The sequence below is a fragment of the Cannabis sativa genome, chromosome 6, assembly GCF_029168945.1.
Source record: "Cannabis sativa cultivar Pink pepper isolate KNU-18-1 chromosome 6, ASM2916894v1, whole genome shotgun sequence".
NCBI classification, from domain to species: domain Eukaryota; kingdom Viridiplantae; phylum Streptophyta; class Magnoliopsida; order Rosales; family Cannabaceae; genus Cannabis; species Cannabis sativa.
In genome coordinates, this window is record NC_083606.1 from 64,889,118 (window position 1) to 64,905,806 (window position 16,689).

A 16,689-nucleotide genomic window follows, 5' to 3' on the forward strand; every position below is an offset into this window, starting at 1 on the left:
TATTGAACCCCCAGACACAATAAAATAAAAGATTGATGAGTATAGACAACTGAGTTGAGTATCTTGGCTAAATTATGCCAAGAGCATCTCCAAGTCATACTTTAATGTCACGCTATTATTAAATTTGGTGTCAAAATCTATTTTTTCTTCAACCATAATACTAAAAACTACATTTAAAATAAAAAGAGTTACACATGTAACTAACAGTTTAAATCTTATTTATGGTGTGTTAAATTTTTTAAAATTTTACAAAATTAGACAAGTAAAGTTTTTTGAATAGGGTACATTTTTTAATTTGCACACAATAAATTAAATATTAATTTTATAAATATAAATATATTTTAAAAAAAAAAACAGTGAATGTCATTGCTACAGTACTACAGCATATATGTCGTGCACTGTAGTCACACGACATATTTGATGAAGTAGTTGAAGTCTCCTTGATTAATTTCACCCACCAAGTATAATTTGAAAGAGTAATTTGCAGCTAAATTTCTTAAACTTTAAAGTTTGGTACAGTTAAACCCCTAGACTAAAAAAATTATGGTTAAACTCTCCAACCTCCACAATCGTTTTGCTCTAAAATTCTTTTGTCCACTTTAGTCTGTTAAGTGACAAAGTGGATTGTCACGGTGTATACAAGTGTACACACAGTAAATTTTTATTAGTCCACCCATAAATAACCATAGGCCAGATAAACGAGAAACTATTGTTTCAATAAGTAACCGTGATAGATGCCTATTAGATTAGATTGGATTCCCATAGAAACCACAGAAATTAAAAGACACATGACTCTCCTTTACTGCTATAGTGCAACTAATATGATGAAGATCATTAGAATGAATAGTAGCCTATTACAAATTATTTATAAGATCTATTGACGATTGGACTATGATTAAAATTAGATCATTAGATCTGTCAACAAATTAATCATAGCAATTTAGATCAAATAAATAATAGGTTTGTTAAAAAAAAATTGAATAAACAATTAAATACATAACAAACAATGTCCATGTAACAAATGTGAAATAAGATATTAATATAATTAAATTATTATTTTAAATTAACCAACTAAATTTTAAAAATTTAGAGTTGTTAAAAACCACCTTAAATATCTCATCAAAATTTAAAATTCAAAATGAAACTAATTTAAAATATCTAGGTTTATTTGAATTATTTTTATCAAATTAAATTAAATATCTAATAAGATAAATGATTTGAAAATAATTAAATAGATAATTTAATATCATTTTCTAATTTTATAATTTAATAAAATTAAAAATAACAAAATAAACTAATTTTAAAAAGATATGGTTAGGTAATTATTATTTTAAGAATAAAATAATAAACAAATAATAATTATCCTAATTATATATCAAAATATCTCAAATTAAGCATTATTCAAATTTCTACAAAAATAACTAGGTTATTTAAATATTTAAAATACAATTTATAAATTTTTAATAAGTAAAATAATATAAAATAGCATAAATATCATTTTTCTAACTTATAATTTATAAATAATTAAATATTTAACAAAATAATAAATTTTTGAATTTGAAAATATTATGGTTAGAATGTTTATTAAAATATCTAAGATAATTTTAAATTTATTAATTATTTAATTTATCATATAAGATAATTTTAATATAATATTTCAAATTATAAGATAAGACTATCATTTAATTTAAAATATGTCCAATATTAAAATATCTGATCTTATAATTAAATAATATATAAATATTAAAGAAATTATCAAATTTTTAAATTTGACCATAATTTAAAAAAAAAAAAATTTAAATTTAAATCTCCAAATATTAAAAATTAATAATAATCTATTAAAAATTAAATATTATTAATTTAAAATTGATATTTAAGTTTAAATATATCAAAAATAATATTTTATTTTTATTATAGATTTTTGAAAACAAAAATTTGAATTTTGTGAAAAAAAATCACAAAAAATCGCAATTTTTGTGGAGAGTCACTTGGCTGCCCAGGAAGGTTGCATGCAGCCTCCCTACGTGGGCGCAAGTGAAATCTGTAGGGTGGGACGTGCGACATTCCTCGACAGTTGCAGCATTTTCGTGTGCGAGCTGCAGCCTGGGTGAGGGAAGCATCTGTTTGAACGAGGGGCTGACGAGCGCTTCAGACAAAATGTGTCTGATTTTCGCGCGCATGCACCACCTTGTTCGAGGGTCTGATGCGCATGAGCACCACCCTCGACACCCAATGGACCCCAATTTTCAAATCAACATATCTCCTTCGTTTTTCATCGGGATTGAGTTCCGTAAAAACAAAAATTGCTTAATTTTTCATAAGGAATTCAAATAAAATATTTTCAGAAAGAAAATAAATTTATTTTCATGAAAAAATTTCGTAATACACATTCAATCATCAAATAACACATAAACTAACATGAACACATCCAAATCAACACACAAACAAGTTCATCGTTTTAAATCCATATTTCATGAAAGTAAATCATTACCATGGCTTTGAGGCTAGTTGTTGAGAATATTTTACCAGGATCTAGATTTACTAACAAGTATGTTGATTAACATCCTAAATATGAATTCTCTAAAATAATGAAATAAGTACATAAGGGTTAAGAAAACCTTACATGGTTGCGGCGGAATATAATGACTCCTTCCGTTCAAGATCTCTAGCCCTTGATTCCTTTCTGTAGCAGAGCATTATCAAGATCTGAACCTGGATCTCTTTCTCTCCTTCGGGTTTGGTTACTTGTTAGGTTAATTTTAGTATTAATTTTAGATTAATTGTATATCTTTAATTTAGTTTTAATTGTGTTTGGAGCATTTTTACGCTTGTTATCTTTTATTTTTGCAGATTTAAAAGAAAAGAAGATTAGAAAAATATCAGAGAAAAAAGATGGAAAAATGATAAAAATATCTCACAAAAAGATGATATTTAAAATAGAGAAAATTGTGCAAGAAAATAAAGCTAAAACTTCAAGCCTGAATTCGACTATTTTCTGATTAGATTTTAGAAAAAGTCAAAACATAAAAGTTCTAGATCTCTCTTTAATCTTTCTAGAACATCTTGTATCGTCCAATTCTGAACAATATCAAGAGAGTTATGGCCAAAATACTATTAGTCGACGCAGCAGAAAAAATATCTCGTCTGAAGTTTCCCAAAAATTTAAATCCAAGAGAAATTTTTCCATATTTTTAGGCCTTCAATGGCTATATAAAGGGAAGAAGGGCGTTGATTTCATCAAGCAATTTCAGAGAGAAAAAAAGAGAGAATACAGATGCAAATTGGAGAGATCAACTGTAATATTGGAGGCATTCTTCAGAGGGTTTTCAGCATTTTTCTCTTCTCTATTTTCATCTCTTTTCTTAAAGTTAATATGTGTGATTGTGCTCTCATAAACATGAGTAACTAAATATTTAATTAGGGTTAGATGAAGATTGTTTAACATTGTTTTATGGTTTTAATATGATTTATTTTCCCCCTAATTTCTATGTATTATATTTCATTTGTGCTTAACTACTTTTAATTGCCTGATTACCAATTAACTGTCTATGATTTTGATGCGAGATCTGAGAAGTGAGTGTCAATTATGCTATAGTGAAATAGAACTGAATTTCGATATAGGACGAGAGTACCTATATGGTTTAGATAGCTTATAGGTTTTCTGTGTTTAATGCCTGTTGCATGTTAAATTTATCACGAGAGTAGAAAGTTTGCATGTAATTGGGATTTATATATCTGAGAAGACTATAAATTACCTTAGTAAACCTGCTATTGCATAGAAATTAACCTTAGGAAAATAATCATATTAGGCCATAATCAATAGAAACAATTGAAATCGAAGTCCTAGTTTTTATTAACTGTCAATTTTCTTAAATAATTGCTTCTTACTATTTTTCTTATTTTAATCCTTTCTTAATTTTTATTTAACCAAATAGAAATAAAAGTTTAATTTCAACGTACTTAACTACAATCCCTGTGGGATCGACCTCACTCTTGATGAGTTTACTACTTGTAACGATACGTACACTTGTATGTTGATTAACATCCTAAATATGAATTCTCTAAAACAATGAAATAATCACATAAGGGTTAAGAAAATCTTACATTGGTTGCAGCGGAATATAATGACTCCTTCCGTTCAAGATCTCTAGCCCTTGATTCTTTTCTGTAGCAGAGCATTATCAAGATCTGAATCTAGTCTCTTTCTCTCCTTCGGGTTTGGTTACCACTGTCTTACTCACTATAATTGAGTACTTGACTTGCTATGTGTGGGCATGTCACTCACTCACTATAGGTTCGAATGGTGAAGAACAACGAAGGAGGTTAGAAACACTAAGGAAGGAACTCTCTCATCTAGGTTTGGTTGAAGACATTAATTTGACAAAGTGTCAAAAATTGATGAGTGAGAGTATCATGTTCCTTTTATAGTGTTTCAACTAGGGCTTAGGGTTGAATTATATGGATTAAAAAAGAATAAAATATTGGGAAAAATAAACCTCTTGGTCGTACATAATAAGTGGACCAATCTCTAGTTACAATTTTGCCACTTTTTTCCAACCACTTATTCTTCTTTTCAATAATACCATATTTTCTAATTCAATCCTTATAAATGTCAAAACTATTTATTTAATAATTATAATTAATTACTAAATAAAATTGCCATTTATGTAATTTATTAATTAGACCATACAAAGTCTCTCAATTAATAAATTGACCCCAAAAATTCTTTTTTTCATAATTAAGCTCCTAATTAGTGAAAATTCATAAATAAGACATAGTCTAATTTTAAAATTATAATTGATTAATTAAAATCAATTAACTGAGTCTGCAAGCAGTATTATCTCAACTAGTGAGGGGACCATGGGCCTATATAATCGAGCTTTCAATAAGCAGATCTAGAATTCACCAAGTAAATTCTCAACTTATTAATTCCTCATTGAACCACTATAGAACTTGGAATTGAATACACTCTCAGTTATATAGAACGCTCTATATGTACCACGATATAGATACGTTATGATTATCCATTGTTACAATCCTAATAGTCAAGGATCCTCTATAGATGATCTACACTGAATAGGAAAAAATTTACTGTTCTATCCTTCAATGTATTTTATCCTTAAAACACTTAGCAACCTATAAATGATATTTCAGTATATATAGTAATATAATTACTGAAATGAGATCTCAATCATTTATCTCTATTCAGCTAAGCTCGAAGGAAATCATCGTTTCACTTCTATGTCCAGATAGAAGTTATAGATTCCATATCTATGATTAGCGCTCCCACTCAATTGTACTATCATGTTCCCAAAATGTACGTATCACCCAGACCAAAAAGTAGGCTTAACTAACAAATCAAAGAACACAAATAATACTCTTGAGATCGAACCTAACTATGTCAGGATTAAGATCCATAGACCTAAGATCAACCATTGATATTGACTTAGAAAGATATAATGGTAAGTTTAGGACATCTTATCTAAGATCAATATCGCTCTCTTCCAATGTATACTCCATACATCTGATACTGGTAAACTTTGCCAATGCCCTGGAAAAGACATAACACTTATGAAAGGTGTAAGTATACCTATCGTTGATTATCATGCCAGTCTAAATCCAGTGAACTGACAAATCAGGGAATTAAAACTTTTGAACATATAATCATGATTATATTCCACTGTGCTGACGACACTATAATCATGAACAAATACATATGTTCTGGACTTAATAGAATTTATACATTAAACATAATCATGAAATAAATCATGTGAACCATGCAACATAAAATGCAGTTTCTGATCTTTATTAGTAAATCTGATTATATTGAAATAGGTTTTATTTAGGGCACAAAATCCAACTATTCTGTCCCGAGTATTTGTCTATTTTTTCATAGTAATTGAGAGCTATGAACTCAGATAAGTCAAATTCATAACTTCATATTTTTACTTTTTTCGACAAAGTGACTTACTCACAAATCGGGTAGTTTCAAGTCTCCCGATTTTGTGAAACAACATCTTCGAGAACTAGTGAATGACTTCACCAGAACAAAGATATTGACTAAATGATGTCAAAATATCACTTAGGCATAAAAAATACATTCCAAACACATTTTCCCACTCACCCTGTGTTCAAGTTGACGTCATAGGTCAACTTGGGCTCTGGTATTAGAGCAGCCTTCAGTAAAACAACCATACTCACTCAATATTGATCAGATTGATGCGATTAAACTTGTGTTTTGAAGATATTTCAATGTTCTATCAAGTCGTGTATCACACCTAAATCGCAATTCTGAAGATATCAAGTCCAAATTTTGTCTCCAAGAGAGTTACAAATTTTAACTACAACTTACCCGGAAAAGGTCTTGCGAACGCGATTCAAGCTCCAAAAATTGATGACCAAACTTTGGAGTCAATTTCAACGTTAGATCATCATCATCGATAAAAAATAGCTATATTTTTTTCACAATTTTTTTGAATATTTTATTATTATTTTAATAGGACCTCCTTGCATACAAAAGGAGAGCTCCTCCAGAAAAATTCACATTCATAAAAAATGCCCATAAGGTCAGAGCATCTCTCTCTAGTTTCTTTCTCTAAAAATTTAGAGCTTTCACACTTAGTCAATTTTCTTGTAATTCTCGTGAGAAATAAAAACTCGAAATAGATGTAGTTCTATGGGCATTTTACAATTTTGTATACATTATTTTAATTAATTACAAAATATGTGCAAAAAAACTTATTATCATTTTCTCATACATTTTTATATATAACTAAAATTTTTTTTTCAATTTTTTTATAATATATATATATATGGTAATAATTATTGATTATTATATATATGGTAATATTGGCTATGTTTATTTTTATGTTAATTATAATAAACATACCAATAATATAAAATATTTTATATATGTGTTTATTTTATTTTCTATTAATTAAACATACTAATTTAATAAACAAAATAATAATATTCACATAAGTTTATTATATCACTCTATGTGTGTTATGTTTATTTTCTAGTAATTTTTTAAAAAATAAATAATATATATATATAAAAATTGTTTATCTTTATCTTTTTCTTTGTTTATTGTGTCATGTTTATTTTTTCTAATTAAATAATTTTTGGAGTTTATAAAGTTATGTTTGTTTATTTATTTTTTGATGTAAGAATTATATTTCAATAGAAAATTCGTTCACTAACCTATTAAAAAATAATCAATATATAGAAACAATAGAAAAAAAATATACTTATTTTAGTATAGTATAAATTAGTTATGTCTATTTTTATGTTTACAATTATAATAAACATACTAATAATATAAAATACTTTGTATATATATGTTTATTTTGTTTTCTATCTATTAAACATACTAATTTAATAAACAAAATAATAATTTTCACATATGTTTATTATATCACTCTATGTGTCATGTTTATTTTTAGTAATTTTAAGTATTGATTTATATTTATATACATTAGTGTTTATAATTTTGATATTGTATTTTATTTAAAAAATTCTTATTAAATTACAATTATTCATACTAAAATAGATAATAAACATTTATCTTTTAATAAAAAAAATATTTAATTTGTTTATTTTTATAAAACTGTTTAATTAATTTTACGAAATTGTTTATTTTGAGTTTTAATAAACATACTTTATTATTTAATGATTAAAATATATGGTTTCATGTAATAAGTTTTCAAAATGTATAAGTTTTTAAAATAATTTTTTTTTGTACATTTTTTATAATTATGTTGTTTTTGTTGTACATTTATGAAAAAAGCCCGTACTATCGCGACATGTGGAGTGAACTACTATAACTCCTGTGTGTCTCTCTATTTACTCTACTCATCTCTTATTTCATCTTGCCAATCAAGCGAGCGATTGTTGGCTACTTTTTAGTGTCAATAATTTCATTCTATTTGTACCCCGCAAAATGATAACTACACCTCAATATTAAAAAAAAAAAGCTTAAAATAATTTCTAAAAATCATTCTTATTATTTTTTAATTTTTTTCTCACATTCTTTTGTACTAATTTCAATGTTTATTTTAGTTTTATTTTCATACATATATTTAAATCATATATAGTTTTTTTTTTTAAAAAAAAAAAAAAAATTCAAATAAAATTTCATATAATTTTTTATTTTAATTTTAATTATAGTATTTAAATATAATTTATTTTTATTTGATTGATATATTTTTTAAAGAATATGAATTGGAAGAAAAAAATAAAAAGATTAGTATCATTAAAAATATATATTTTATGTAAAATAAAAATTATTAAAATGGAGTATATTTATAAGTTTTGTGGAGTTTTATTTGTACCCCGAAAATTTATAAATGCACCTTATTTTAATATTTTTAATTTAACATAAAATACATATCTTTAATTATATTAATTTTTTTCTTCCAATTAATACTTTTAAAAAACATATCTATTAAATAAAAATAAATTATACTTTAAATGTTATAACAAAAAAATTAAAATAAAAAATCATGTGAAATTTTAATAGAAAAAAAAAATCGTACATGATTTAAAAAAATTATGAAAATAAAATTAAAATAAGTATTGAAATTAACAAAAAATAATGTGAGATTTTTTAAAATAAAAATATTAAGTAATTTTTAAAAATTATTTCAGATCGTAATCCTTTAAGAAAAAGGGAGTTGATTTGTCTTTGACAAATGTCATTGAGGGGTGTTTTAGTGTATTGAAGGCTCGTGTTCCTATTATAAAGCAAATGCCTTCATATAATTTGAAAGTACAGAAGTAGATTGTGATTGTCTGTTGTGGGTGGGATTCACAATTTTATAAGAACGAATGCAAAAAAAGATATATATTTTGATATAAATGAAGAGATTCTTAAAGTACAAGATACTACTATACAAAGCTCCCACGAAACTTTGAATGATAGTGTTGAGTTTAGCATTTCAAGAGATCAAATTTGTGAAATGGCTAATTATCCATGATAAAATTACTGATCATATATGAAAAACAAATCAACGATGAAGATAATGAGTGATATGACTTTTTTAATATTTTTTTTAAGATTGGACAATTATTAGTTCATATTTATTATGACTTTGTTATTTTTGTAATTTCAAATTACATGAATTTTTTAAAGATGACAATGAGTATTTTATCATAACTTTTTTTATTTAAGGGTGCATTTAGTAACACTTTTTAATCAATTTTTTAAATTTAAAATTAGAAATGTAAAAATATTTTCTAAAATCATGTTAACTGTTTTCATTTTTAATGTTTTAATTGAGAATCAAAATTAAAAAATTTTGGCAAAAAAAATTACTTTCTAAATTTTTTTAAACAATTTTTTTCTTAATCAATATTTTGAACTCTGACTCCAACCTAGACCTTGAAACCTGGATGAGCTCTGGCCCCGACCCCAAACTCGGATTGGCCCCCGATCCCGACTTCGAACCCAAACTTAACTTAAATAAAATCAATAAATGAAAATGAAATTTACAGAACACACTTTTGTATTTTTTTTTTAAATTAAAAAATAAAAGTGGTTATAAAATATATTTTTCTTTTTTGAAAGAAAAATTTTACTTTTATTTTTGTGATTAAAAAATTAAAGAACAAAAGTGTTACCTTCCAATCGTTCATTTAAAAATAAAAACGCCACCTAAAAAGTAAAAAAAAAAAAAAATCAACATTCATTTTTTTTTGTTTTTAAAATTGTAAATTAAAAGTAATTGTAGAAAACACTTTCCTTTTCTGTTTTTAAAATTTAAAAATAAAAGTAGTTTAAAGAACACATTTTTATTTTTTAAAAATAAAAATTCTTGTTTATTTTTCTACTTTTAAAATTAAAAAACAAAAATACTATTAAATGTTGTCTTATTTCTTTTTTTTAAAAAAATAGTAAGTTACATTTATTATTTTTATGGGATGCAAATAAAATTTAGGGCTTTTTTATTTTTACACTTTAAACTATTTTATATTTTTTTTTTTTTTGTATTTTTACGAAATTTTACATAGAAATTTTTATTGCAACTAGCGCTGTAACTTAAATTGTAAAAAAAAAAAAAATAGTATAGAAATTCCTATTGCAACTAGAGTTACAAACTTTAAAAACTCAAACCATAAATTTGAAAAAAAAATTAAAAAGAATAGTATATGAAGTAATTTGTGATAAAATTTTTCAAATGGAGTGTAAATAAAACTCTTAAACAAAATTACAACTTTGATAAGAGAGCCTGAGATAAGCAGCGGGAAATTCCCATCAAAATTCAAAAAAACCAACCGAACCAGAAGTGAGTTGAGAATGAGAGGCGGCGGAGGCCATCGCCGTCCCAAGGACTCCTTCGCCAACCCACAGCCGCCGCCGACGCCGCTGGACCACCATAATCCCTACCACCGTCAGCAGCAGCGCGACTCCGACGCGAGCTTCGTCAGTAGCCGCCCCTCCTCCGTCGGCATCGGCCGCAATTCATCCAATTTCACCTTCGACCAATACAAAGACCATCGCTACCAGTCTTCCGCCGTTTCCACCATCAACGCTTTCCTTTCCTCTCACTCTTCAAATCTCTTCCTCAAACTCCCATTTCCCTCCGCCAAAGACATCACTCAAACCCTAGCTTTCCTCATGTCCTGTCTCGATTTCACCTCCTCCAAGCTCGAAGAAGATCTCCCTTTTGTCTTGAGATCTATAAATTATCCTCATAAACTCAACAAATCGATTCTGAGATCTCCCGGAACTCCTCATCAATGGCCCACTTTTCTTGCCATAATCCACTGGCTGGTCCAAGTCGCCATGTTTAATGATCATCTGGGGTCTGATTCGACTTCATTTGCCGATCACAACCCGCTGCATTCTTACGCCCTCGATAGCTACTCGCATTACATTACCGGGGATGATGATTCGGTGGAGAAGCTGGATCGTGATTGGCTGGAGAAGTTGGAGAGGGAGAGGGAGAATTCTGTGGAAGCCACCAAGGCTTTGGAGGCGAATGCTACTGAACTCGAAGCAAAGCTGGAGGGGTTGAAGTCCGCGCCTTCGCAGAAGGAGGTACTCGAGAAGGAGAAAGGGATGCTGGAAGAGGATGTGGTGAAGTTTCATGAGATGATTGGCAAGTTTAAGGAGAAGATTGCTGAATTGGAGAGGGACTTGGAGATGAAAGAGAAGGAATTGGAGGAGAAAGTTGTGAATAAGAACAGGATTTGTGAAGAGAATGAGGATTTGAAGAAGAGGGTGCAGCAACAGACATTCAATCCGAGGGATGTGGAGAGAATGAAGAGGGAATTGCAGGCAGTCGAGAGGGATATCGGGGAGGCTGAGCTTGAAAGGAACTCGTGGGAAGAGAAGTCGTGGGATCTTGATGCCACGCTCGGACACAAGTTTAAGGAGCTCGAAACACTAGCAATGGAATGCAATCAACTCATGAGGAGGTTTGTCATCATAGTGTGCTAATTTCTTGAGTTACTTTGCATATACTAAATGATTTTATGTGTATTATAAGTTTTAGAGTACAAATTCAGCATAATTTAAATGCTTTATGGCATACTAGTTCAAACATCGACAGGCCATCTGAATTTGTTCATAAGTTCTTAATATATATTACATAATAATTCTTTGACTAAAAGTATAGAACTTTGATGAATTACATGATAATGGAAATTTTTATCTTTTACCTGTGTCTGAATTTGGGCAGTAGTTGTTTTTCCCCATATTTATGCCTTGAATTGTGAACTAGGAAAAAAGTACATAAGAATCTATCTCTATTACATAATTTGTGGTTTTTCCCCCCTATGATTTGCTGTAAAATAAACTCACAAGGATTAAACCATTTTGTATTGTTTTTATTAGCCATGTGACCTTTAGAAACCAGGCCAAATTTCTATTTTTTTTTTTTTAAATAAACCAGACTAGTTATTACTTTTTCCTAGTTGATTTTCAAGTAATTACAGATTCTGGTATTAACTTTTTTTTTTTTTTTTGATTTACTTGAAGTACGGGATATAATCACTTAATATGTGTGTGTTGGCTGTGAAATTCTTACTTTGCTGGTACTAGGTTAAAAATTGGTGATGGTTTTCATTACAACTTGAATGCCGATGGCTCTACACCCGCTGAGGTCATGGGAATTGACTACAAATCAACAGTAAAGCCTGCACTTGAATCTTTTGCTGAGGATATAAAGAAAAGTTCGTTGACGAAATTGGAAGAGTTGATCTCTATTCAGCAGCAGTCAAGTGATATTGCTGCAAAGATCGAGGAAAAAAGAAAGACTCTGGCAAGGCTTGAATCACAAATCAATGAAGTAAGTGCACCAGAACTACAAATAACACTTTAGGGTTTTGATAATCACATGTTCTTGCTGTTGTTGCATACCAGCTTCAGTATTAAAACATGAAAAAGAACATGTGACAAGTAGCACTCAGTGTTACTTCGTATTGTTCAATCATCTATTTATTATTATTGTATATATATGACTGTTGTATTTGAAACTTGCAGTGAACCTAGTCTTTTCGGTTGTTTTCTCTTCCAAGTTTTTTACTAATTGGAACAGTTTATTTTCACCCAAAGGATTTCGTTATGTTTTGTTAAGCTCTCTTCAAATACTTATCTTTGATCATGGCATAAATGATGTATTTTCAGATGGAAGGTCAACATCGTTTGTTGGAGAATGAAACAGACAAGTACACGTTTGAATGTGCCACAGAAGCCAAAAGAATGGTGGAAGATTTAAAGATGGAGGCTCATAACTTGGATGTTGTGGAAAGAGAAGCAGCCGATATTCTTAAGGTACTGCCACATTTCTATGCTAAAGTTTAAAACTGCGCTTTTGATTTAGCTTTAAAATGTCAAAATATTTGTGATTGAACATGTGTTGGACTGACTGGAATGGAATGGAAGACATGTTTTAAACAGAATATTACATTAAATGTATCATATTTCATATGTTTTCTCCCTGCACTTCTTATCTTTCTTCTTATCTCTTTGGAGAGTGGGGGTCGGTGGGGAGGGGGCAATATGTGCTCTATGGGTGTCATTTGAGTATTGAGGATTTGCCTTCTTATGGGTTTGTCTACAAGGTTTGTTACTGTGAATTTGGTGGTTTGCATAGCAACAGTCTCGGCTTGTTTGTTTATAGTTAGAAAGAAGTAATGTATTTCTTGATTTGGGTTGGAGCTTGTAATTAATATTCTCATATCTTTCAACTTTCTTGATTAATGCTTACTGATTCACAAGTTTACGACATTTTTCGTGTTTTGGTTTCGTGTGTTCGCTTACTTCTGCTGTATTTAAAATATCAATTTAACTATTATTTTTGTGTAGACCTCAAAACAGAAGTTGGAGGAAGCAATAAAACAAAGTGAAGCAGAAATTCAGATGTGTGCTTGTGAACTCATAACACTAGTTGATACAGTTTCAAAGTTCAAAGAGTATATGCGGTCCAAGCTTCTGGAAATTAAGACCGATGTCTCGGAAACTGCCACTGCTTTATCGGATACTTACAGAGGTTCCTGGCCCCCCCAATTTGCTGTTGTTCTTGATGCAAACAAGTAACTTAAAAGAATGGGAATACATTTGTAAGGTAAACAAAAAAGTGGAAAATTTATTATTCTACAATTCATGGAATGTGTTTTTTGCCTGGTGTACTATCTTTATTTGTATATAAATGTTTTTATTGAATTAGTTGAGTGATGAATTTGATTTCAAGTACTGTCTTTGCCCCCTATCTGTGAAAATTGACTTATATAATTCCAGCATTATGGCATATTTACCATGTGTTTCTTCTGGTGTCTATCGGCCTTTTTATTTTTTTATATATGAAAAAAAAAAGTTATTGTAAGCTAAAAGAAGGTTTGCTAGGACAGAGAAGATTCATTCTGTATTGTACATTTTGGTTTTTTCTTTTTGAATAAATGAGGAATTTTCAAAAAAGAGCCAAAGATTTAAAATGATATATTTTAGCATATGATATCCGTGTATACTTATCAACTAAAGAGGAGGAAGTTAAATAGAGAAAATTACATTTTACAACGTCAATTTAAAATTAAATACATAAAGACTAGACTTTTAGTGATGGTAGAAAAATATATATTTTTCACTTATTAAAATAATTAGGGAACCAAGCCGCGCTATGTGCGGTGTTTGTCCTATTTTTATAATTTTTTATATTTTGTTTATTTTTTTTTTTTATACTGATTATATGATATAATCGGATATAAAATATTTTGAAATGCGTATTATGAGCAAAATGTTGATCCTTTCGGATCCAATTATAGCTCCGGGAAGAGCCCTTTGATTATATCCACTTAATTCATAAGCCTGCTTAAAATATCTTTGAGCACCTTTGAATCTTAAGCTTTAATTGCCACGTGTCCAGTCATAAAGTTACCATGTATATTAGAAAAAAAAAAGTAGAACAACAATATACAATATATATAGGGACATGATTTTATTCCGTGATGTACTTTCACGGAACGTATTCTGTGGTACATTAGATGGATTTCAGTGTACATTAGATGAGTCTCAGACTCAGGGTACGTTACTATTTTTTTAACCTTAATTACCCCTAGATCAACCCAGGCCCTCAGATCAAATAACTCTCCCCATCTAACGGCTACCGTACATCACGGGACAAAATCGTGTCCCTATATATAATTAAGTTAATTATATTATAAGTGAAAATCAAATAGTATATATTTTCAATAAGGGTAAATTGCGGTATAAATATTTAATGTTTCAGATTTTATACACTTAAATACCTTATTTTTATTTTTAGAGGCAAAAATACTTAATGTTACAATTCTCTCACACCTGTTACTATCACTTTCGTTAAGTCATAAATATGGACACATGGATGATCCAGATACATTACATTTATTTTTGTTTATTATTTTAAAACTTAATGTTCTTAATATCAAAAACTAAATGCTACTTGTTTCAAAAAAAAAAAACCAGTTCTCATAATAATTTTCACATATAATACACTGGTTCACTCAATTATGATAATTTGGTATTTCATCTCTCTCTTACTATCAAAAACTAAATGCTACTTGTATCAAAAAATCACATAAAAGGTGATAGTGTATAAAACGTCTGATTGTGTAAGAGGTGTTTTAGTAATTAAAATCACATAAAAAGTATAAATGTTGGTCACACCTTATGGAGGTATTTTGTAAATAAAGTGTCAATTTATATTTTCTATGCAATAATTCCATAATAAAAATAAATGTAATAAAAAATATAAATTTTCCTATTTTTTATGTATCTAATAGAAATTTGTAATTAACCCTCATAATATTAATTAATAACATTAGCTAAATTATATATATTTTTTCAATTCTTATGTTATTAATTTATATTATTTTACTGTAATAATAATAAGAGTTATTTGCAGCATAACCTCCTAAAGTGGTCAGGTTTTTGCAACTAATCTCCTAATTTAAAATTTTGGTGGTAAAATTTCCTAAACCCAAGTTCTGTTAGCACTTAGCCCATTCCATCCATTTTTGGCTGTTAACTGCCATGGTGGAATGTCCACGTGTACACAGTGTACACGTAGCACAATTTCATTGGTCCACGTAATTATTATTTAAAATTAAAATTAAAAAATTTATTTTTATATTTTTTTTTTCTTTTCTTTCTCTTTTCTTTCTTCTTCTTCTATCCTCCCACTGCTTCTAACCCTAGCCGAACCCCCCCTCAAAAAAAAATCAGCCCCATCATCGTCCTAGCCGACCCTAGCCGACTCCTTCTAACACAGGTTTTTTTTTTCTTTCTTTCTTTTCTTTCTCTTTTCAGATTTCTTGTCCTTCTTTCTTTTTCTTTCTCTTTGCGTTTAGCTCGTGGTGCTGGTTTTGTGGAGATGGTGGTTTGTGGTGGGCATGTATGGATGAAAAAGGTGGCTGGAGGTCGAGTTTGGTGGTTGTTCGCTAGGCCTGGTGATGTTGCAGCTCCGTGGGGATGGACGGAGGTGCTGGTGGGCAGAGTGGAATCTTGCAGCTGGATTCTCAAATTGGGGGAAAATGGCAGCAGTGATAGTGATGAAGCTTCGGATTTTGACGGTAATGGTGGACTGAGTTGTTGGTTCGTGGAGATGGTGATTCGGTTTAGGGTGACTGGTTCGTGGTGGATAGGAGGGTGGACAGATGGAAATGGTGATGGTGGAGTTGCTGGTGGTGGTTGTGCGTGGAGGGGAGTCGGCTAGGGTTTCTGAGGTGAATGATACGATGATGGGGCTGAATTTGGTGGGGGGGGGGGGGGGGTTCGGTTAGGGTTAGAAGCGAGTGGGAGAAGAAGAAGAAAGAAAAGAAAAAGAAAAAAAAATATAAAAATAAATTTTTTAATTTTAAATTTTTAAATTTTTAAATTTTAATTTTTTTATTTTAATTTTAAATAATAATTACGTGGACCAATAAAATTGTGCCACGTGTACACTGTGTACACGTGGACATTCCACCATGGTAGTTAACAGCCAAAAATGGATGGAAGGGACTAAGTGCTAACAGAACTTGAGTTTAGGAGGTTTTACCACCAAAATTTTAAATTAGGGGGTTAGCTGCAAAAACTTGCCCACTTTAAGAGGTTATGCCGCAAATAAAGCTAATAATAATCTATAACTTTTATTAATTTACTCATTAAACTTTCTATTTTATTAAATAATAATAATTTAGACCTTATATTTTTTAAGTTTCTAACACAAA

The 16,689-nt window shown here is 29.2% G+C and overlaps 1 protein-coding gene across 1 annotated transcript; it reads left to right on the forward strand.

Annotated features, from left to right (window-relative positions):
- The first annotated feature begins 10,064 nt into the window (after positions 1-10,064).
- LOC115725484 (kinetochore protein NDC80 homolog) lies at positions 10,065-13,696 on the forward strand. Its single transcript, XM_030655023.2, has 4 exons — positions 10,065-11,421; positions 12,047-12,293; positions 12,632-12,778; positions 13,313-13,696. Exons 1-4 carry the CDS (start codon positions 10,298-10,300, stop codon positions 13,541-13,543), a joined length of 1,749 nt encoding a protein of 582 aa, XP_030510883.1. The 5' UTR covers positions 10,065-10,297; the 3' UTR covers positions 13,544-13,696.
- The last annotated feature ends 2,993 nt before the right edge of the window (positions 13,697-16,689 follow it).

Excerpts from the sequence above, each read along its gene's own strand:
- LOC115725484 (XM_030655023.2), top strand. The coding sequence starts at position 10,298 with ATGAGAGGCGGCGGAGGCCATCGCCGTCCCAAGGACTCCTTCGCCAAC. Across the intron at positions 12,294-12,631 it reads TTGAATCACAAATCAATGAA|ATGGAAGGTCAACATCGTTT; the intron begins GTAAGTGCACCA and ends ATGTATTTTCAG. Across the intron at positions 12,779-13,312 it reads AAGCAGCCGATATTCTTAAG|ACCTCAAAACAGAAGTTGGA; the intron begins GTACTGCCACAT and ends ATTTTTGTGTAG.